Source organism: Aspergillus piperis, assembly GCF_003184755.1.
Source record: "Aspergillus piperis CBS 112811 unplaced genomic scaffold BO85scaffold_2, whole genome shotgun sequence".
In the NCBI taxonomy this organism is placed as follows: domain Eukaryota; kingdom Fungi; phylum Ascomycota; class Eurotiomycetes; order Eurotiales; family Aspergillaceae; genus Aspergillus; species Aspergillus piperis.
In genome coordinates, this window is record NW_020291592.1 from 1290336 (window position 1) to 1312229 (window position 21894).

General features: G+C 48.9%; 8 protein-coding genes across 8 annotated transcripts; 2 read left to right on the top strand and 6 right to left on the bottom strand.

The window, feature by feature from the left end:
* Window positions 1–585: 585 nt before the first annotated feature.
* Window positions 586–1317, bottom strand: BO85DRAFT_363737 (E2 SUMO-conjugating protein UBC9; the record flags this gene model as incomplete). The annotated part of the gene is made up of 4 exons (XM_025655670.1): window positions 586–839; window positions 956–979; window positions 1043–1203; window positions 1283–1317. The coding sequence occupies 4 exons, from the start codon at window positions 1315–1317 to the stop codon at window positions 586–588; spliced, it is 474 nt and encodes a 157-aa protein (XP_025519824.1).
* A 759-nt stretch (window positions 1318–2076) lies between these two features.
* BO85DRAFT_516463 (putative G-patch DNA repair protein (Drt111)) lies at window positions 2077–4230 on the bottom strand. The gene is made up of 5 exons (XM_025664848.1): window positions 3961–4230; window positions 3440–3859; window positions 2602–3389; window positions 2462–2554; window positions 2077–2401 (listed from the first exon to the last, which is right to left on the bottom strand). The coding sequence occupies exons 1-5, from the start codon at window positions 4151–4153 to the stop codon at window positions 2303–2305; spliced, it is 1593 nt and encodes a 530-aa protein (XP_025519825.1). The 5' UTR covers window positions 4154–4230; the 3' UTR covers window positions 2077–2302.
* A 201-nt stretch (window positions 4231–4431) lies between these two features.
* Window positions 4432–6492, top strand: BO85DRAFT_445312 (acyl--CoA ligase). Its single transcript, XM_025659234.1, has 4 exons — window positions 4432–5151; window positions 5229–5265; window positions 5352–6223; window positions 6296–6492. Exons 1-4 carry the CDS (start codon window positions 4618–4620, stop codon window positions 6389–6391), a joined length of 1539 nt encoding a protein of 512 aa, XP_025519826.1. The 5' UTR covers window positions 4432–4617; the 3' UTR covers window positions 6392–6492.
* A 190-nt stretch (window positions 6493–6682) lies between these two features.
* Window positions 6683–9436, bottom strand: BO85DRAFT_434544 (uncharacterized protein; the record flags this gene model as incomplete). Its single annotated transcript, XM_025658477.1, has 7 exons — window positions 6683–6960; window positions 7088–8445; window positions 8505–8556; window positions 8614–8768; window positions 8833–9067; window positions 9138–9303; window positions 9395–9436. 7 exons carry the CDS (start codon window positions 9434–9436, stop codon window positions 6683–6685), a joined length of 2286 nt encoding a protein of 761 aa, XP_025519827.1.
* An 820-nt stretch (window positions 9437–10256) lies between these two features.
* On the bottom strand, window positions 10257–12370 carry BO85DRAFT_465769 (putative amino acid transporter). Its single transcript, XM_025662084.1, has 6 exons — window positions 11462–12370; window positions 11246–11405; window positions 11176–11187; window positions 10923–11127; window positions 10511–10869; window positions 10257–10438 (listed from the first exon to the last, which is right to left on the bottom strand). The coding sequence occupies exons 1-6, from the start codon at window positions 12350–12352 to the stop codon at window positions 10407–10409; spliced, it is 1659 nt and encodes a 552-aa protein (XP_025519828.1). The 5' UTR covers window positions 12353–12370; the 3' UTR covers window positions 10257–10406.
* Window positions 12371–12870: 500 nt separating this feature from the next.
* Window positions 12871–14652, top strand: BO85DRAFT_412671 (uncharacterized protein; the record flags this gene model as incomplete). The annotated part of the gene is made up of 3 exons (XM_025657577.1): window positions 12871–13327; window positions 13410–14028; window positions 14080–14652. Exons 1-3 carry the CDS (start codon window positions 13032–13034, stop codon window positions 14650–14652), a joined length of 1488 nt encoding a protein of 495 aa, XP_025519829.1. The 5' UTR covers window positions 12871–13031.
* A 376-nt stretch (window positions 14653–15028) lies between these two features.
* yphA (tyrosine phosphatase family protein) lies at window positions 15029–16380 on the bottom strand. The gene is made up of 4 exons (XM_025653906.1): window positions 16227–16380; window positions 15978–16128; window positions 15728–15923; window positions 15029–15675 (listed from the first exon to the last, which is right to left on the bottom strand). Exons 1-4 carry the CDS (start codon window positions 16279–16281, stop codon window positions 15406–15408), a joined length of 672 nt encoding a protein of 223 aa, XP_025519830.1. The 5' UTR covers window positions 16282–16380; the 3' UTR covers window positions 15029–15405.
* A 920-nt stretch (window positions 16381–17300) lies between these two features.
* On the bottom strand, window positions 17301–18528 carry BO85DRAFT_455991 (3'-5'-exodeoxyribonuclease; the record flags this gene model as incomplete). Its single annotated transcript, XM_025661420.1, has 5 exons — window positions 17301–17349; window positions 17411–17601; window positions 17657–18147; window positions 18210–18387; window positions 18460–18528. 5 exons carry the CDS (start codon window positions 18526–18528, stop codon window positions 17301–17303), a joined length of 978 nt encoding a protein of 325 aa, XP_025519831.1.
* Between the last annotated feature and the right edge of the window lie 3366 nt (window positions 18529–21894).

Below are 21894 nucleotides of genomic sequence, written 5' to 3' on the forward strand. Positions count from 1 at the left end.
ATTGAGTTGGAGTCGATTAGAGAGGACCCTCCCCCCACCCAGGGGGCACAAGCCGTCTATCTATGGTATGATCATCCGAAAATCGGTCACCAGCATGCAACCGCCCCCCATGGTAGACATAGATAGAAGTATGCGAGAATCCCAAAGAGAATGAAGGGACATAAGCTAGATAAATCGCATTAAGATAGTGTCAAACGCCGTCCCGAACCGCCCCGTTTTGTCAGTTCTATGTACGCCACGCTGCTCGCTAAGAAGAAAACCCAAGTATTCCACACCTCCAAGACAAGAGAATAGTTAGGACACACCTGCGCCCATGTGACATTTCAGAACCTGTTTGACTGCAATGGCGCGCTGAGAATGATCATAAAATCCCAAGCGGGTGTTATCTGCGCTCTCCCTCTTGGAAAGCTTCCCGTCCTTCTACCCCACGTGGGAACACCTGGTCTAAGACTCTTAAGCCGCCATACCCGCCGTCATATTCGCAGAACTAGTGTGAAGTTTGGGGGGACGGAAATAGACACACGACGGGCGGAAGAGTAGCTTCGTGGTGGAATAATAAATTGTCATGCTGTCGTGGGGCGTTCTTTAAAGGGCCGGGTTCTCCCTCACGACCTGTTTAACTCGCTTCTCGTACGCTGGGCGGTCTTTCTTAAACAGGTTGTATGCCTCAGCCTGGGCTGGCGACTCCGGGTTGGGGTCGTCTAGCAGGTCCTGAATACCCAGGAGAATCTGCTTGATTGTGATTGCGGGCTTCCACGCCTCCTCCTCGTTCAAGATCGAGAGACACACGGTGCCAGAGGGATAGACGTTAGGGTGGAAAAGCGGAGGCACGAATTTGCCTGTTAAATTGCGAATACTCTAGTTAGCTTGTTGCGCGAAAAGTGCTATAGACGAAACCTTTCAAACAGCGCGGACGAGTGGCGTTGGGGATGGTACGGGAGAGATGGGACCCTACACTTCGGCGGCTTAGTGGGGTATTCTGCGATAGAATGCGGGTTAGCAGGTTTGTCGCATAGAGCACCAGTCGATAAGCTTCACTCACCATCAGGAAAGGTAACGTCAAGCTTGAAAAGTCCACCTTCCCAGAGTGTTTGCGCCTTGCCGGGGATACCGCACTCCCATCGTTTGAGGTCAAGTGTTCCTTGAGGAGTCCGATGCGGCTTTGCGTAGAAGCCAAAAGGGTGGTCTCGACGCCACTGCTTTCTGTAGATGGTCGCGTTTGGGGTTAGTTCGAGAAAATACACGCCACAATATGTATATGCGGTGGTTGTCAGTCACATACCTCTCCTCCGTGAGACGATTCTGGCAAAGCGACATTTTGGGGATGCGGTTTCGGAGTACGTAGGTGGGCTGGAACCGAAGAAGGTTGGGATGACGGCGAGAGGGTTGAGAGGGTTGGGAGGGAGAGGGGAAGAAGAGAAGAAAGCGAGGCGGGAGGAACGAGGCCAGAGGGGATTTAAATGATAGTGAGGTAGGCAAATTAAGGTCGGCCGTGAATGCGCAGACGAAGTAACACTGTCTTGGGCGTGCAGCTGCTCATCGCTGGGTTTGATGCCCCACAGCCAATCAGTCCCCGGCGGCGCTGCAGTTTATCGCTGTCACATGACCTCATAGATCCGCATCGAACTTTTTGATCGAAGAAAGTTCATTGGCACGTCTTCCATTTCCTCCCTCTGCAGTTGTGCCTTGGGCGACGGAACCAATGGGGTCTTCCATGTGTCCTTGCGTTGTACTTGGTGGTTTTATTGGGTACACACAGTTGACATGCAGCAATTATTCCCGGAGATCGCCGTCAGCCAACTCAAAAGCACAGAGATACCATGTACCAATGAAGTAATTAGTTAAGAGGTTACTGCTACTAGTCTCTCCAACCACTCCAGCAACTTCCTCAGCGGTGGTATATTAGTAGCTGTGCTATGGTTGTAGTAAATAGCCTTTTTTCAGGATGTATAGACTATCTCAAACGACATAGTATATTGTATGTATGGATTTAGGCAACAACCACCGTGGAAGGAGCCTGGAAGCAAGTACTATATCTCATGCTTAAGTCACATGACTTTAATGCAGTATAGATAGCCACAGGGGACATCATGATACCTGGTCTCTAAGCACTGGTATCAATGCAAACAGTGACCTGGTCAACAGATAAGAGTCACCGAATTGGATGCATTTTCCTAGTAGTCTTGTTCTGGCTCCACAAAATGACTACACTAAGTGCCGTAAAAGGTGAGAGAATTGTCCCTTGCTTGTATTCTTCAGTTCGCGACTTGTGAGGTATCATGTACAGATTCCCTTCGGGCTACTAGCTATCGTATATCCCCTGTTCAAAAGTATGTACATCGTAGAACCGGGCAGTGATAGCATTCCCACTGAATATCCGACCCTCAAGAGCGTTGACGGCCTAGAGTTCTTAGCCAGGTTCTTGAATAAAGCATTAGGTGGGCATGAATGCAGCACTTACACGTAGAGCCGATAGCTGATTGGTGAACTTGACAAAAACTGGCACTGGAGGTGCCGAGTCTCGGGGTATGAAGACACGTTCAACACGACCGTACTGTATCTCATTAGACCGTGCCATGTAATAGGCAAACATCCACTTACCTTTTCAGAACACTCTTCACCAATCTCTTGCATGAGACCACCACCCTCGCCATCCCCAGCTAACTCAGCATCCAAGTCCATTCCGTCAAGCATACCCTTTAAGATAATGACTTCACTCATTGGACCGAACTTCCCCTCCTCTTCATTCTTCCTTGCGCCACCAATGATCTTGCCCCGACCAGCGGGCGTCGCGAAGCCTCCACCTTCGGAGTCCGGTCGCTTCTTCTGCTTCTCAACCTTGACTTGCAATGGCTTGACAATGCCGGTGCCCGTAGCACCCAGACCAGAGCCCTTAGTCCAGCCATACTTGGCCATGAGACGTTCAGCAAATCCCTTCTGTCCTGGCCGCAGCGAACGCTGGCTCTCATCCTCCGGTTCATCTTCCACTGGCTGCTCCTTTGCGAAGACTTCTTCCAATTCCGCCTCCGACGCAGGTATGTCCTCGGGTGGAGGAGGAAGCGTGTAGCGAACAGGTGCTCGGGATATAGTTGCGGAAGCTGGTTGTAAGGATTCTAAGGGCCTGGGCGGTGGTGGGACAGCCGGAGCTGCTGCAGGCTGGTTGCCCATTGACAACTGAAGGCGCCGTAAGTAGGCATCTTCGCCTGTAGGGTCATCCGGAACTTGCGCGGGCGGCTCATCGGTCGGGGGTGGCGGTGGAGGAGCATCCGACATGGAGATATCTCCTGGGGTTTCGCTTGTTCGTTCTGGAGGAGATTCAATGGGGGGCCTGGGCGGCATATCGTTGAGATTGGGAGGCGGCGCGAAGCTGCTCGGAGGAGCAAATTTACCTATGACAGTCATGAGTAGATGAACACGATCTTGAGAGCGAATAGCTTACGGTTCATGGGTCGTGCATATTCATCGTCACTTAGTGAGTCCCTGCTGGGCGATCTGGCCATGCGGTGTGCGTAAAGACGGTCTTTCCACTCCCTCACCTCGGCTATTTGTTCGTCACTGTGCTTGTACTCTTCGTAGTTGTTTGGTCGCGACGGGTCATAAATGTCGTCCCAGTTCTGCACAAACTCCTGCGCCTCGCGGTTCTTCTTGCGCTTCTTGCGCCCACCTCGTTGCCTCTTCGGACCGGCATAGAATCCATTGACATCGTCATCCTCAGTGGCTGCCCAATCTGCGAGAGTAGTCTTCACGGGGGCTGCTGCCGGGGCCGCGGGTGCAGCAGCAGCCTTTGGTAAGGTCGGTTTCGGTTTCGGTTTCTGGGCTGCTAGCTGGGGCCTCTTGGTAGGCTGAAATCTGAGAGAAGCTGGAAACCACCGATGAGAACAACCGGGCGGACAAGTGAGCAATCAGATCGTTCAAATGCAGATAAAACGGCTCAGTCAACAAAACAGGGTATGAGTCTACCAGCACTGAGCTGCTGCTTTTTGGCAGCGGATTCATCGGACTGAGTGTCATTATTCTCGGTAGTGCTACTCTGCTTAAAGACGACCGGGGCGCGAGCGATCGTTCCGGGCGAGTTATCGGCAGATGGATCTAGAAGATTGGCGTAGAGTGACAAGGTGCCCCCTGGCTTCGCGGGGGTAGAATCAGAAGCCATGTCTGATACGAAATGAAGAGAAATCAAGATCTAATAAGCATGAAGGGGACAGTTCAAGCGACAGCTTTACAGCGTACCATCAAACGATCACCCAAGTAATGTGAACGGGGGCCGATAGAATGAGGAGAGGTTTGTCTAGTTTACATGGTTTGCTTAGTTTGTTACATTGTGGCGGTGACTAACCAGAATCAGCTGTCCCAAACAGGAAATATTGGGGGAGCGGAGCCCAAAGAGGAGATCCCGAGGTCGGATGGGAAGACAAGAAAGGGAACCCCTATCCCTTTAGCAAAATACCCTGGGAAACAAGTTCTCGTGGTGTTGTGAAAGACTTCCTGAACCCTGATTCTCCATCTCACAAGTTCCATAAGCAATTGGATCTCATCAACTCTATTGATTCAATTCCGATCAGCATCCCTGCCAAGCCAAGACACTAAGCGTTACTATCCTGCAGCATACTAACGACGATGGCGACCTTGGCCCGGTCATTTTCCTCCGATAGTGCTGACCTTGCTGTCCTAGTCCCCAATAAACCCACTCCGCTGTCGATCTCCTATCAGCAGCTACACAACCATATCGCCGATTTCCAGGCTAAGCTAGCTCGACTGGGTGTCACTCATGGCGCTGCGGTCTCGCTGGCTCTGATTAACTCCTATGAGTTCATAGTCGCCTTTCTTGCCGCATCCTGGCAACGTGCCATCGCCGCGCCCTTGAACCCGGCCTATAAGCAAGAGGAATTTGAATTTTACATCGACGATCTGAGCTCCACACTGCTTTTAATTCCAAAGGGTTCATACATAAAGGATGGACCGGCCGTTCGCGCGGGCCGAAAGTACCAGGCCGCTATCGCGGAGTGCTACTGGAACGGTTCTGAAATTGTTCTAGATGTCAAGGAACATGGAAAGTTGGCTGGCAATGGAGGCGCAGATATCCAGGAATCTCAGCCTGATGACATTGCCCTCGTTCTACATACCAGTGGGACGACTGGCAGGCCCAAAGCTGTATGCTCGATCTACTATCCCGCTTCCCATTGGATATCTCATGTCGCTAACATTCCGATCTACTCTTTGCCATGCAGGTCCCACTCACTCACAAGAATTTGACAACCACAATGAGTAAGTAGCGATACAACTATACAGACACACTCCCAAAAGCAAAAAATAGAGACAATCCCAAGAACAAATCCACTAACCCACTACAGGGAACATCCAAGCAACATACAAGCTCACCCCAGCAGACCGAACATACCTCGTGATGCCACTATTCCACGTCCATGGTCTCCTCGCAGCATTCCTAGCCCCTCTATACTCCGGAGGCTCCGTAATAGTCCCTCCCAGATTCTCCGCCAAAGACTTCTGGACGGACTTCACCACCCACAAAGCAAACTGGTACACAGCAGTACCAACCATCCACCAAATCCTCCTCAAAACACCGCTCCCCAACCCAGTCCCTCATATCCGCTTCATCCGCTCATGCTCCTCGCCCCTCTTCCCTAAAACCTTCCAAGACCTAGAAAAGGCCTTCAATGCCCCCGTCCTCGAAGCCTACGCCATGACCGAAGCCGCCCACCAAATGACCAGCAACCCCCTCCCCCCAGGGAAACGCCAACCCGGCAGCGTAGGCCTAGGCCAAGGCGTGGAAGTACGAATCCTCGACAACAACGGCAACGAAGTGCCTCAAGGCCAAGAAGCAGAGATCTGCGTCCGAGGCGACAACGTAACAAAGGGCTACCTGAACAACCCCTCCGCCAACGCATCCTCTTTCACTGCGGACGGATTCTTCCGTACAGGCGACCAGGGCAAGAAAGACGCCGATGGCTACGTTATCATCACAGGCCGTATCAAGGAACTTATCAATAAGGGAGGTGAGAAGATCAGCCCAATTGAATTGGATAACACGCTCTTGCATCATCCGAAGGTCGCCGAGGCTGTGTGCTTCGCTATTCCGGATGAGGGTCACTATGGGGAGGATATCGGTGCTGCGGTGGTGCTTAAGAGTCGGGATGCTGCGACTGAGGAGGAGTTGAAGGCGTGGGTGGAGTCGAAGTTGGCGAAGTTTAAGACGCCTAAGAAGGTAGGTTTCCCCCCTCCATTCGTTGTTGCTTTGATGTGATATGGGGGTCACTAATTGGACTTTATATTGTAGGTGTGGCTTGTTCCGCAGATCCCCAAGACGGCGACGGGTAAGATTCAACGACGGAAAGTGGCAGAGGCGATGCTCAAGGTCAAGGCGAAGCTGTAAAATATATATGTAGTTTGTGGTCTACAGCATAGAATGTCTTCTATAGTATGAGAAGTATGACATTTGTTTGAAGTCAATTTAATTATGCTACTTGTCATGAATTATGTTACTACGAAATGATACTGTATAGAACTGTATGAAGCAAACCCGCTTAATCCTACAACATGAGGTTCTTTCAACATTTAGTTATTACCTAAGTAGTAGAAGTAGTAGTACTAAGTACACATGGTCAAACTGTAGATAACACACAACAACAACCTGATTTTCACCGATTAGTAAGTATCATTAGAATTATCGAAAAGGCTTGTTGCTCGAGGGCGACGCATATCTAGAGCTCTCAAGACCGCCCAGGGCGGAGGGGGAGGGCTTGGCCTTCGGCGCGTGGACAGACTGCTGCAGAGCAGGTGAAGGTCTGGTGGCCGGCTTGGGAATGTTCCCTGATGCAAGCCGTGGCGCAGTTGGTCTGGGGGTGTCCTCTTTGCCAAATCCTTCCCTGACAGGTGTCTTGATGGTCAATTTGTGTGAGACTTTCGGTGGAATCGAGAACTTGAAACGGGGTTCAGGAACTTCTGGAGTTGAAATTAGTATTGGACATGAGACAATGAATATATAGATAAATAAAGGTAATACCATCGGCTGGTGGCTGCTTCGCCGCAAGCGGCTCGGCTCCAGAGGATATGGTCTCTCTACGCCTACCTGGCAGTAGGTGATCCCCAAATATGTGTCCTTCTGGCATGCTCACGCGACGATGCGGGCAAGGAGTTTCAGGAACGCATGTCGCATTCGACTCGCTTGAGAAACTATTCGACTGGGCGCGGTAGGGTGTCTTTGGGACGAATGGCGGCGCGGTCACGTTTAGTCGGGCGGACGGGCTTGGACTTGCCATCGCTAGTCGGGCATTCTCGACTGATGTAGGCATGATCTGTCCACCGATGCTGGGGGTCGATTGCTTGTCTGGTTCGATTATCGTCTCAGCTTTTTTTGGGGTGGAGCTGTCCATGGATACATTCTGTATACCTAGACCACTGATGGTCGATTGAGGTTGTTCATCTGGCCCAGCTGCCGCTTCAAGTGTTTCAAAAACCGGCTTTCCAAGGAAAGGGTCTTCTTGTGTTTGAATTGTTTTACCTGTGGAGTCATAAGCGCCTTGCAACTTCCCTTCGAGTGCTGTCTTGCATTGCTTCAGGCTTTCACGGTGCTCACCCGAAAGAGAAGTCGACTGCAAAAGCTCGCACAGCATATTAATCTGCCGATGCAGATCCTCGCTGGCTTCGGAATTGTCATGTTGTTTGGTAGGCATGATATCCCGCTCATTGGTGGATGGTTCCGTCTTGTCCAAAGACATGTCAAAGTCAACTTTTCTTCTAGTAGGAAACCTAGGGTGAAGATCCTGTTTAAAGTCAAGGCCTTTCAGGTCTTCAAGAGAAGGGGTTAGCACCTCCGTAGTAGCAGGACTTTGGCCATGGATGCTCTGCTCCGGCGGTGTGGAGCTAAAGTCAAGCAGGATGGCTTCTTTGACATCAGTTGCTACCTTTGGAGTGGTATCTATAGCATCCGGTGCAGGGGCTGCCTCTGTAGAGGGGTCAGTGGTAACTTGATCTCGTGTTCCAGCTTGGCTTTCAGGCATTCCAGAATTAGATTGTTCATCCTCCGTCGACTCCAAGCTCATAGAGGCAGACCCTTGATCCTGACTGGCGGTATTGAGTACGGCTGGAGATGGCAAGACTGGAAGCGGCTCGTCCGTCTTGGTTGCACTCTCTCGCTGCAAAGCCGTGCTCGGAGGGGGTCTTGCCGGTAGCTGAACTACTGGACGGGGAAGAGGCTTGGAAGGTTCCGCCAGTTGGGGTTTCGAATGCGGCTGCGTCTCCTGAATAGTAGACCTATCTGTGGTGTCCATTGGCTCTGAAGGCTTTTGACTGGTCTCAGATCTGCCAGCATCGCGAGATGTTTGGGAGGCAGGAGTAGGGGCAGCCGGCGTAGTTCTAGCGCTAACCAGACTGCGAGCGGCAGCAAGGAAACTCTGTGGCTGACTGAGCATGCTACTATAGTCAACCCTGTATCCAAATGTAAGGTTTGATTTGATATCATTTAGGGGATGGTAATTGCAACATACTGTGACACGGGTCTTCTCGGTCTGGACATAGAAGACGTAGGCCTTCGCACAGCTAGAAGGATCATATTAGGCGCCATGTATCTCATTAATGCGAATATCAATAGCTTACAAGATCGTCTGTTTTGTCCTCTCATGGCTTCTACCTTCCTTGAAGCGTTTCCTTCACGAGCCGTGCGGTAGAAGTCATTGTCGTCAAGAGCTGCATCTCTATGGGACCGCTTCTGAGGCTGGGCAGCATGGCCTCTGGGTGCAAAGTTGGACGGCCTGCATTTTCCATATATATTAGCCAGAGATCTGTGATAGGTAAAGAAAAAGGTTTGATACTCACGGTAAAGAGCTCTGCCTTGTTCCACGTCCTCGGGTGCCTATCACGCCGCCGCCACGACCGACCGGATGCAATGACCTGATAGCCGGAGCAGAACCAGAGCGCTTTTGATCCCCAATGTAATTTTGCCCTCCACTTCCCCGAATCATGGCGCTCAGCTGAAGCCGATGACTTTGTCCATCCAGGAGGCTGTCGAGGTTTTCCAGATCTTCGGTATCACCTATTGTCTTGTGGACATCTTGAGTACAGAAGTTCAGCAAGAGGAAACAGGCATAATATTTGAGAGGTTCTCCTTTCCAATGACTTACTTGCCCAATCCTCAAGTCTCCCCTGGTTTGCGGTGGCCATGCGTTGAGCAGCTGAACCAGGAATGTTTGTCATCCGTATTGCCTCTATGTCTTCCAACCTAGCCTTCTTATGTCGCCTGTCATCTGCAGTTGAGATGTACTCCCGTCGTGCGGTTCCGAGGTCTTCCTATAGGGGTGAAAGTCTGGATTAGCCATTGACTCTACTCCAAAAAGCGTGTCTCATAGAAGTGAACTTCCTGGATCTTTGCACAACGTACCATTTGAAGCCTCTTGAGGCGATCTGAAGTATTGGAATCCATCTTCTCGAAGAGATGATGCTGCGATTGCAGAAGCAAATTGATGTTCAGATGTCTGATCAAAAATGAGCTGGGACGGAAAGATCCATGAGTTTACTCAGGGAGAGCTGGACGCGTCTTTTAAACGCGTTGGCCTTACCAGAGAGTGAAGTAGCCCCGGGGGAAATTCTGTTGCCCAGGCATCACTAGCAATTTCAAGTGAATGACATTTCAAGGTTGTAGAGGTAGTTAGGAAGGCGAGGGTGAGGATAAGGTACGAAAATGTTTTTGTCAGGGAGGAATATTTAGAAAATGTCGCCACTAAACCAGTCAAAACAGCATGGATACTTTGAACAGTTGAACCTTGAAGGGGAAACACAATGTGGGGGTAACGCAAGACAGCAGGTATTACGATCGAGTTTTGGGTGCGACGAATGAGGAATTTGGCTAAAGAAAACAGAACAAATATGCTGGCAGTCGGCGCTGTGGATGGATATTTCAGAAGTCAGATTGCGAGAAAGGAAGATACGAGAATCATATAAAGGCTAGTAAGTGAAACAATTGCGTGTTGTGGGTGAGTACCTGCTGTACTAGGATGCCTGCAAACGCAGCTTTGCAGCCACCCAAAGTCAAGCTCGGGTTGATTGGACAAGTTTGACAGTTTTGAGCAAGTTTCAAATCGGAGCAATCGACGAGGTACTAGTCTTCGTATGCCAAGTGAAATCGGTAGCCACCACACTACACTCCCTATTCCATCCTAAGTGTTGCCTTCTGAGGCGTCGCGGCTGGTATAGCACATCTATCACGGTTATGTCAATATAGAAACATATTTCGGTACCAGAAGTTTATACGGAAGAGGCAAAAATTGGTTATAGAAACGTGATGGCGCACGACAGTATGTACATTTATATCGAGGCAGCCAGAAAGAAATGAAATCTATCAGATGGGAAGTGAGCTTCATTATGCTCAGAGACCGAATAGGAATATTTTTACGCTAAGCACTGCAGGTGCTCGCGCCGCCTTCATCTATAGCAGCAAGTGAAAATTGTTAGCAAAGGCAGTCCAGAGGCCATCAGGTGAATAGGGTCTTGGACCTACTACTTATCATCTTCATCACTGCCTGCAACAGGCTGACTCCCATAACAGTTATGCCGAATACAATGCACAAATATGAGGGGATCTTGGCTTTGTGCGACGCATTGCTCAGCTTGATATAGCAAAGAGGCGGAAAGATATAGGCCAGTGCAGCAGCGCTGGTTGCACCAATCAGTTCGAATACTGCACCTAGGTCGCACGTTATCAGAGCCATAGCCATAGCGGACACGACCAGTGCCGATGTGAATATCAGGTGTCGGTTCATGTTGAAAGGCTCGTCAGGGAAGTAGTAAGTTGTCATCACCGACCGACATACAAATGCTTCGAGCGGCAAGGTAGTGAGCATGTTTAGGCCAAAGCATCTTCTTCGGGGTCAGCTTGTTGAATGTCCGCGGAATATGGGCCGTGATCTTACAGTCGTGCGATATTGACCAGAATATTGTCGGATGGGAAATTGTTCAAGACGTTACCTTGAGTCTGTGATCCAAAGAAAAGGAAACCAAAGATGCCCATAGCTAGACACATCAAGAGTGATACACCAGTCGAGTAGTGGGTTACCCTTGCAAATCGGTCCATGGTCGGTTTCTTCAATGAACCGTAGATCAGAAGGCTATTGTGATCTTTGCATCTGTTAGTCTCGGGCCATGTTAAGGGACAATGCTACATACGGCATACGAATGCTGCAAACAGTCAGTACGGTTTTTTTGATCGCATAGTCTACCAATGACCGGAACATACCAAATGATATCACTCCAACAGCCTGGAAGAAGCCATCATTAACCAGGAGCAGGCTCTTCACTTCCCCGCGTGATTCTGGAGGTACGCGAAATCCCTGCGTGATCACAGCTACCACAATGACTATCATACTGACCAACGCGAAGGTCGACGCTTTTCCCAACTACATTGAACTGTCAGCACCGTATACTTCAATTATGAGGATTACTGATACTGTACCTTAGCAATGTCTCGGTACAGAGACAGGGGATACGAAATTCCGAGAACAAGAAGAACAATGATAGCGCGTCTGTCGGTCAAAAGCCAGAGGAACGACATATCACGAAGGGAAGGGAATAAAGCACTCAAGACATGCGGTATGGTATCTCCAACGATAATACAGAACGCAATCATGCCGCCAAACGCAAACGCCCACTGCGCAACCGATATGGCGATAAGTCCACTCTTGCCAAAACAATGCTGCATTGTTGCCTGGAAAGAGTCCGCCCCGCTCAACTTCGAATTGACCACTATCAGGCGAATTGTCCAATCAACCGCAATAGTGAGGACAATCAGGAGTGTTATTCCCATGAACATGCCAGCCTGTCGGAGGGCATAAGGCTGTCCTATTATACCAGCTCCTATAATGCTATTGGCCATGTTCATAAAGGCCATGCGCATCCCACTCCTCGGCCTCGCACTTTCTAGGTGTTCTTCGGGAAAGAATTCATCGGAAGTAGCCAGGGTCACGCTCGGGGCCTCAATGTCTGTCAGCAGAGGGACCATTTGCCTGGCTGACCGGTTGCGGTCTGCACGGCCATAGTCCTCTTCCTCCAGCCATGAGTCTCCGGAGTCGCGACGACCATTGGGGTGGTCTTCATCCTCGGTCTCGTCGTCCAGGTCAAAGCGAACTCGGTTCATCGTTCGAGGAGTGCGGCGCTGTCCTTCTGGTACCGGCTGTGATATGGAAGACTGGTGCGGCTGTCCGCGGGGAGTCGAGCTAGTCGGGGCCGCATGGTTCACAAGCTCGAAGTCTTGTGTCGGCGACTCGGAAAGAAGTGACTGCGATTCCGGCCCATCGGGGCCTTTCTGGTCAGCCAAGAGAGCGCGCTGTCCTTCATCACTGGGCATCGCTGAATTGTGAAGCTCCTGAAACTAGGAATCCCTTAATGCGGAGGATGCTTTAGGGGCCAGGTAATCAATCCCCATGCACGTGATGTCTTATCGATAAGCCGGCTAAAAATAAACGTCAATAGATCAGTCAATAACACCCAACTACTTTTACTACTTTGGGCAGCGATCATAGCAGTGAATAAGCAATTGCAGTGCTGGCAATTATGATGCTTATATTCCCTTTGTAAGCTAAGCTACTCAATTCGCTGAAGCTGGAATTGGAGATGCACTACTCCCTTTTTCTTTATGTTTGGGAGTATATTCGCGATAAGCTTCATGCGCTTCCGATCCCGCGCGCTTGTGACACAAGGTAGTGGAGACGTATTGGTCCTCATTTTCGAGAGTAGTTTCCTAGTTACTACGGGGTTCTTGATCAGTGTTGATCTCTTCATTCTGTCATGGTGTCAACATGTTTCATCCATGCGACTATATAAACTCCACATAGTGAAGGTGAGCAGAGCTAGAAATGCAGGGAATTGAGATCGGCGACGTCTATCCCGCTTAGTCTCCACAGCCATAGATCCCGTCTCTCCTTTCCTTTTTCGTCTACTACAACAACCACTTTCCCCAATTGACCGGGGGCCTTCTTCACAAATGTATATGTTCATGCTGACTGCTCCTTATATAAAGCCACGGGATGGTTTTGACAATTGATCTGGGAGAAGATCGACTTAGTTCCCTTAATTCAACTATCGATCTCAATATTCATGCTTCAGCTCAGGTACTAATTCCCGAAGACACTGGCTTAACGGATGCAGCCTGTATCGAGAGGCTGCTCAAATCGCAAGATCTATGGGTGTTCCAAACTCCCGAACTCAAGCTCTATATTTCGGTCAATATCGATGCGTCGATAGTCCTTTCAGCCTCCACTTTCGCTTCATCGGTCGGAGAGATGATGTGTAGTTCCAAGGTATTCTCATGGTCAGCTTCGGAGTAAACTCGTCTTGTGGAAAGAGCTAACGAGTGGCTTGCTTATCAAGCTCTGGTCAGATCTTGGCCTTGTTGCGTTATTTAGGAGCTATAGTCACCTCCACTACGGCGATGTCACTTCCTTCAAGCTCATCATCGGCATTCAAAGGGACTTGAGCCAGTCGAAGACGAGACCTACACGAAAAACAACGTTATTCGATTATCTTGACCATATTCATCCTCCAGACTACATCAAGACTGTTTTTCTATCTACAGTCAATGCATCTATGACTTTCACCTCCAAAAATGAAACCGCACAGCTATATATACTGAATGCAGACTCTTTGGCAAACCCCGATTCGGTAGGAGACTATTGCTACATGAACTATATAATAAAGAACACGCAAGATACCATTTCGTTTGGCCCCCAGCCAGATTTGTATACGAATAACTCTGACAACACTCAAACCACATCCTTCATCGATGAGCTAGAAGGGTTGCTTAAGAGCGAACAGAGCTCCCCGCTTCCCATTCCCACAGAAGAATCCTTCGAAAAGATTTCCCCGAATGGACAGCGTGAACAACTGAACAATCTCTTCACAATCGGCCTGGAAGCTCTTTTATTCGGACGCACTGCGCCATCTAATCAGAGTGATCTCCAAAGCAAGAAGCGACAACCTCTTTCACAACTTGCACCCTCGGTCTTCAACCCGAACTACCACAGGGTAAGGCCCATCAATACCACAACGAGTACGAGTAACTCACCCCACCACTAGGAAATGAGTCAACGATCAACCCTAATCCCCTCAATCACAAAATCACTTTCTTCCATACTCAAGCTCCCCAACCACCAATCCCTTCAATCCAAACTAGGCAAGCTAAACAATGGAAACACGCTTCACCCCACTGGGGCAAACATAGACACAAACAGTATCAGAAATACCATAAGTGCATCCCTCTTCCGCATCGCCCAGAAACAGCTCTACAAGCCACAAGCATCCCGGAAACTGCGCTTTCAGGCCCCACCACCCAACCCTCAATGCGAGGACCAGCCGTCGCCAGTCGAAGAACGGATGTATGGAGAACCAGGATATTCTTCCGATGGAGAAGAAGAGCTACTTGGGTTCAGTGAGCCCGATGAAAGTAGTAGCTGTGCGATGCTATCGACTACTACTGCTGCTGCACCTTCTTCATCATGCGGGTCACTGCCGTTCTCTCAAGATGATATAATGTCTAATGGATTCAGTGAAGATGATATAATTCCCACGCTGTTTTCAGATGATATGGTAGAATTTGAAGGATTTGGAGACGACCACGATGACGACGATATGCTCTGCAGTAGTTTTTGAGCATCATGGTATCTCAATGTTGTCAAGATACTACTATCTTTGTCGGAGATGGCATGTTACTAGTATATACAGTAGGTACTATATTATTATCATATCTTATCAAGGATTATAATTGATAGCAATAGCCGGAGAAAATCGAGTTTCTCCTGACTTATTCGACTAACTTATTTCTAGCACTTCAAAACTATAAAACAATCCTAAACCTAACGGGATTATAGATCTCTTGAAAGACCTCGAGTTTAGTAGGACGATTGTCTAAAATACACATTAGCCATAACAAAATGACCTTTTGTCTTCCCGTGTCTTTCTCTTGACACGTACGCCCTATTGAAGACTGAAAATCACCAATCTACTCCCACAATAAATAGTACACTAGTGACGGAGTGACAACAAGTACCAGGAACCAGTCTATTTTGAGGCATTTGGGGGGTATAAAATAAGAGAGTATAGCAAAAATGAAAATCCCTCCGACACAGCATGGAGTCTTCTTTAACACGATCCAGCCGTCGACAAGTATTTTATGCTTTTTTAGTTCAGGAAAGAAATAGTTAGGGAGTAGTTCTAATAGGAACGAGGTAGTATGGTGTCCTAAACCGATCATTCCTACTGTCCTTTGATAAGGGACAGGTGGCCGAAAGAGCCGCCACTAGGAGTATCGGATTGTCAGGATGGAGGTCGTTTGACCAATGGAAAGTCGGAGGGTGGAGGTCTGGTCATATCTATGATGTGAGTCATAGAACCGCATGGGCCTCTTTAAAGGGATGGAGGGACGTGGCAATTTGGGGAATCCTTGTCTCTGTCCTGTTCTTCCGGTGGCATCTTGAAGAGCCCAGATGATTGCCACGTCTTGACACCGGAAGACTGAGCAAGTTGATGAAGTTGGGATGGGTCAAATCGGTCGATGTAGTTTTCATCGAGTAATCTCGGTTTTGGAAAGGCATATCGAAGGTATTCGTCAATGACGTCGCATGAATCCCAGCCTTGAAGTTTGCGAAAACAGGCAACCACGCATCCGGTACGATGCTATGAAGAATGTTAGTTACACATTGAAGTCAGAAAGAAAACCAGTGCTTACCTTTCCCTTGTTGCAATGGACGAGAACAGGATGATTGGTTTTATCGAGCAAAAGCTCGAGGATTCGACACATGACAGAGTCAGGTATCTTAACATTAGGGTCCTTGTTTGCCTGAACCAAAATGCGATGATGTGCAATGCCGTTCTCCTTGACGAACATCACATGGCTTGGGGGGTATGGTTCATCAACCAGTGTTCTATGGTCTTGTTAGTTAAATGTCATGGATGTGCAAGCTCGCAGAGACACGTACATTATGGTCTTCAGTCCCAGCTTCTTGAGTGCTGCAAGATTCCAGGGGTAGGGAAAGGAAGAGCGATATATCCCTTTCACGACCTCTCCAAAATTAACTGGTAGCTCTGACTGTACAGACTCAGACTCCACAGAGGAGGCTTTATGACGAGCTATATCTAGAACGTTGATTAGCTACTGTACGCAACAGACGATAATAGAGAGATCAGGAAAGCCCAATATGTTCACTGTCAGCGAACTAATCACTTACCATTGGTACTCTTAAGAGAGCTGTTTGAATTCTTCTCGGTCAACGGACAGGCCATACTGGTATCCTGGTGATCCGGACACCCAGCGGCTGTATGACTCAACACCTCCGTAGAGAAGTAGCAAGTCTCAGAGGTCTCGCAACTTCGAATTTAAGAGAAAGGGGGGGAGTAGGGGGGTAACTATGAAGACCACCAGGAGCAAGAAGAACCAGCCTCAAGCTCAATAACCGGAAACTGCCTTGGGAAGAAAGGGATTATGCGCAAAAGGAAAGCTTGTGAGACACGAGTAAGGCTGACTCGCAAGCCTCAAACGGAAAAGATCCGACTAGGAGACATAATGACGATGATAGAAGATCCGTCTTTTTGCGATGATGAAATAGATTTCAAGGGGATCTTCGATAGCCAACGCACGACCTAGGGCGGAATAAAAGTTGAGGTCTGAGTAGTATGGAGCTGGGACAGGTATGGGCGGTGAGCTGATGTAAAAGAAGGTCAATAGAAAGCGAGCTAGCTTCTGCCGTCAGGCCTCACGCGAGCACAAATGCTTAAGCAGGAACAGACACGTGCGGCGCACCTCGTAGGTGCAGCTCTCAAGTGAAGCAAGAAGGAACCCCTGCGAGCGTCTCGTGGCAGAGCAAAGCCAGATAGCTACTCACGTTGGTTACTTCCTGGAAGCACCTACCAGAAGGGCTGACGACAGTTTTGCTTCTCGTTCTTCATGACAGAATAAACAGAGGGGAGTGGGAGAATGCAGTATAGAATTTGCGTTTCAGCAGCAGCAGCAGTTGACAAGGAGCAGAGTCTAGCCGTTGTGAGGATCCATGGTTGGGGCCGACTGACTCAGCGTCTAGAAACGGATCGGTGGTCGGGCGCGACTTCAAAAAAAGCACCAACATAACATCATTAAAGGGTTATTTTTTTTTTTTTTCCATCATCATCATCTATCTCTATAATAATCAAAAGACAAGTGAATTTTTCTTCAGCGGGTAGCCGGAATTCATGGAGGGGCTATGCGAGGTTAGTGAAAGCTTTGTAAACGAAGGGCCTAATAATATATTCTAGATGCAGCATTATAATCATGCATCTTCCCCAAGCCCAAACATTTTGATCGAGTTATTCCAAGCACTAGAATGAGATGATTCAGCGACATATTCAGGCTATTGCCGTGGAATGAGGAAATACTCACGCTTCGCAGACCTCTTCCACCGTTATCCCCTTGATCTGGGCGATGACGTAGGCGACATGGGCTATCGCGGCAGGCTCATTGCGACCCTTGACCATGAGACCCTTCTGCCACTTCTCCTTCTTGACAGCCTTTGGCAACTCCGGCGCACCCTTGAGGTATTTAGACGAGGCATGGGAAGGACGAATTTCGCACTATAGGTCAAAGTCAGTAAAGATACGAATGAAATGACAGGAAGGTGAGGCATACCCAAGGGCCATCTGTTTCAATCTGGAGTCTCTCTAGCGGGATAGCCTTCACCACCTCGAGATTCTCCTCTGTCTTCAGACTGCAACCGTTCACGCCGATATCAAGCCCAAGAGCAACCATCCGCTCCATCTCTTCCAGAGTCCCTGTAAAACTATGCACAAGTCCTCTCTTGGGGAGCTTGGCAAGTCGCGGCCCCAACAATCTCTCAAAATCCTCACTAGCAGCGCGAGAATGAAGGAAAAGAGGGAGTTGGATCTCCACAGCAAGATCCAACTGGGCTTCAAAGTACTTCAGCTGAGGTTCTTTCGCACTCAAAAACAAGCGATCATAATCCAGGCCGATTTCACCGAACGCGACAGCCTGTCCATTCTCTTTCGACTGCAATGCGAGCGTCCGGAGCTCTTCGAGCATTTTGGAAGGTCCACCGGGGTACTCATCGAACATCTTCGCCTGACAAGGGTGGACACCAACAGTTGCATAGCAAAATCCAGCTGCAAGGGAAGTAGAGTCAGACGAAATCATTGCTGTCTGAGGGAGGCGATAACAAACGTACGGTAGTCATGTGCAAGTTGGAGTGCGCGCCGAGACTCCTCCAGGTCAGAGCCAGTCACCATGAACTTCTGGCACCCGATGTCCTTTGCACGTTGTACAATGTCGTCCAGGTCACTGTCGTGAACCTGTTTGCCATGGTAACTACCCGAGAATACGGGATCACTCAGGTTGATTCCAATCTAGAGTCTCTCTATTAGCTACTATGGCAACGAACAGCGAGGGTTTCAAGGGGGCAGTGAATGTCTACCTACATCAACATATCTGATAGGTTTACTAGTAGTAGCAGTGGCAGCAGCAGGAACAGCCTCAGAATCACCCATCTTGACCGTACTCTTAGCCAGGTATCCCTGACTATAATGAAGCGAAGTAGTAGTAGAAAAGCTTCTTTTGCTTAATATAGAACAAGAAGAATAAGAAGCACGCTGACGATGCAACGCCACCCCAGCAAATCTAGTAATAGTACCAGTACTAATACTAGAATCCAAAGACACTAAATTTTTTCAAGAAAAAAGCAAATGAGTCAGTCATAACCCTTCTTACCCCACTAGTACCCTCCACAAGTCGCGAGAATAAAAAGCAGGAGAGGGAGCACCCCCACCCCCACAGAACCTATATAGCCTGGGATCTCCACAACATACCTAGTAGTAGTGATCTAGAGCGACGACAACAACGACCCCTCAGATTATTACTATTGGTAGTAGTAGCAGTAGTACCAAACTGTCTCACGAGATACCCTACACCAGTAGTAGCCCGTTGCATCAGTATGCGTTTTAGTTGGGAGAAAATAAAAAAAAAGTTCCCTCCTAGATGGAAACACACACACACAGCCTTACAAGGGCGAGTGAGGGGGAGGGGCAAGAAAGAGCAGAAAGTGGGACAGAATGGATAAAATAGAATAATAGTAAGCTAGATAGGTAAAAGTACCAATGCCTGACTGACTCACAGGAATGCGGTTGCGGTGCCTGAAATTCTGGGGATGATTATGGCTTGGGAACAGCCACAGTCATCGATCACAATCGAATTTGTTGTGGCTGTGGTTGTGAGTTGAATTGATTATGTCAGGGTGTATTATTCATATTAGTTATGTAACTATGGATGGCCGGCCCACCGTCGGAGAAGGGTCTGGTTTCCCCGGTGGGTAGTGGATAGGCAGATAGGAGATAAGGAAGTAACCCAAGCTTTTAGTAGGTTAGTTTGGATGCTGGACCCGTCGTGGGTGCTTGTTGGTGCGTCGTGCGATGAAGATCATGTTTGTGACTCGTGGCTTACTTACACTTCGGTAGGAAGTTGCATGATGCTTTTGTTCTGTGAAGTTTATTTGGGCCATGTGGTTGATGAATTTTACGACTGTGTAGCCTTGCGGTATACAGCTGTATAGGTTAGGCATGTCTTTGCCGTATTTTGGGCTTGAATGCCCTGGAGGTGCGTTCCAGAGTTAAAGATAGAAGGTTGATTCAAGGTGATGGTATGTCGAGGTATCTCGTAGTCCGAGTATACACGTAGGATCAATATTCTCCGAAATACATAAGAATAGATCGTAAAACGGTCACTACTCGTCGGGACAGGCTTCCAGTGGCACGCGCAAGGTAAGCTAGCCATAGACAGTCGACTAGTCGCATGGTTCATGCTTCATTGATAGCACTCGTCGTATCAGTCCCTGGATAAGGAGGGACATGCTAGATAGCAACCAGAATGTCACATTGATCGGTGTCCAACCATGAGTTCATAGATAGTCAGCGCTACTAAAGAGATATGAACTTCGGATACGTGGAAGTGGCCGGACGACACTTGCGTGGATCCAGATGATGGCGTGCTTTTTCAGCTATCAAGAAGAGGGAACGGCAAAGAGCTGCCATTTACCTAACGGGTCCATGCTATGTTATGCACGCAAGGGATGTATATACCATTAAACGAATAGGGTAGGTCAGTAACTAAAAATGTGTATGCCTGGGCAGGGAGAGCTGTAGGATCCGCAAGGTAACTACCGCGTTAGGGACCCTGTAAGAGACGATGGAAACGATTCACATGCTTGGAGGGGTTATCAATGCAGATGCATATGAAAACAGACTAATGCGGGGCTGGCTGAAGCCTTGATTTCTTGGAATCCCTGCCATACTTTGATCAAAGCTCCAAGACGCGACAGCCAAGTCGTAGTGGAGGGGTCATACTTTTCAGTTGATTATCGTACCTGCACGTTCTAACTCCGATGACTACATGGCTTAGCTGGGTCGATGCAATCAGCAAACGGGAAGGGGCTGATAAGCACTTATTAACGTGTATCTAGTCAAGTTAGAAATGTGCTTCTCCGGAATCCAAAAAAGGAAAGGCCATAGAAGGATCTCATCAGTTGATGCATGAAGTACGACATTCAGACGGGCAAGAAATAGAATGGCAGATGGAGGGAACCGCCGGAATCCTGCGGAGGATACGGCAGTCACCGAAACAAGTCCCATAATTTTACTTTGCCGTTGCAAAGCACCAACAAGTCATGGTGGCTGACTCTGCGTTTGTCGAGTTCGAGCAGGATCAGGGGCTGAAATGAGATGGGGGGAAGAGTAACCCCGTAGAGGATGTAGACTACGGCGTATATCAGAGTATCTCGTTGCGGAAGGGCTGGAGGTGAAAGGGGACTCCGTAGGGTATGGGGACTACGGCGTAAATCAGAGTACCTTAATTTTAGTCGGGGGGAAGGATCCACGGGGAAGCTGCCGGGCAAGCCAGATCGACCTCACGTGCCCCATCCCGTCCGTCTCCACTTCACCGCTCCTCAACTGTTGAGGGGAGTAGGCACTCCCCGAGCCAGTCATCTCCAGCCTTGAGCGTCGCATCATGCTACACAGTACAGCTTTGTGAAGTAAGCATCCATCGTCCCATCCATCCTGCCAATCATCGTTTCCACTTAGAATCACCCGATTCAAGATCGACCTACCTGGCAGGTTGGATGAGGGATGGTTGTTGGGTCTGTACACGCATCCCTCTCGGTAAGAGGCATAGTAAAGTACGGTATTGGCTGGTTTAATCCCGTTGGCGCTAGTAAGCTTCTCGAATGTCGTTGGTTGTTTCTTCATTGCGTCACGGCCGCCGAGCTCCAGCAGGTTGTGACGGACGGAGATAGAAGGTGTCGCCGCAGGTGGATGGACTACTGCTTTAGGGAACCACGTACAGAGCAACAGTTTACGTTTTGAGTTGTTGTTCCTGTCATAACACTCTCTTGTACAGGATTCGATTTCGAGTATCTTGTTGATGAGGATAAAATTGAAAGACTATCTTCAGGTTTAAAAGTGGGAAACTCAGTCCGGATGGTGGAATAAACTCAAAAGTGGTTGATGTAATACGGGACAGTCGCAGAGTTTCACCAACTCCGATTGCCAGTGATGAGCGGGAGACTACCTATCAGTCTAGCAGGCATAGAAGAAGAAAAACCACGACAGATATGTAGCACCCTTCAAGAAAAGAAGGGATCATCTCCTGCCCCTCTCGCGCATCGCGCTAGATAATAATGCTCGATGATATATTTACGGCGCACCTTCATGGATGATGTACCGCTGCTGCAGAGGAGGAGGGGAAGGATAATGCGACTGCGATGAGGGGAAGCTAATCTATCTGCCATTCGAGGAACGGCATATCCCAGACAGTGCCAGGCCAATGCGTGTTTCCAATGCCCCTCGATCAGCGACTGACCAGCG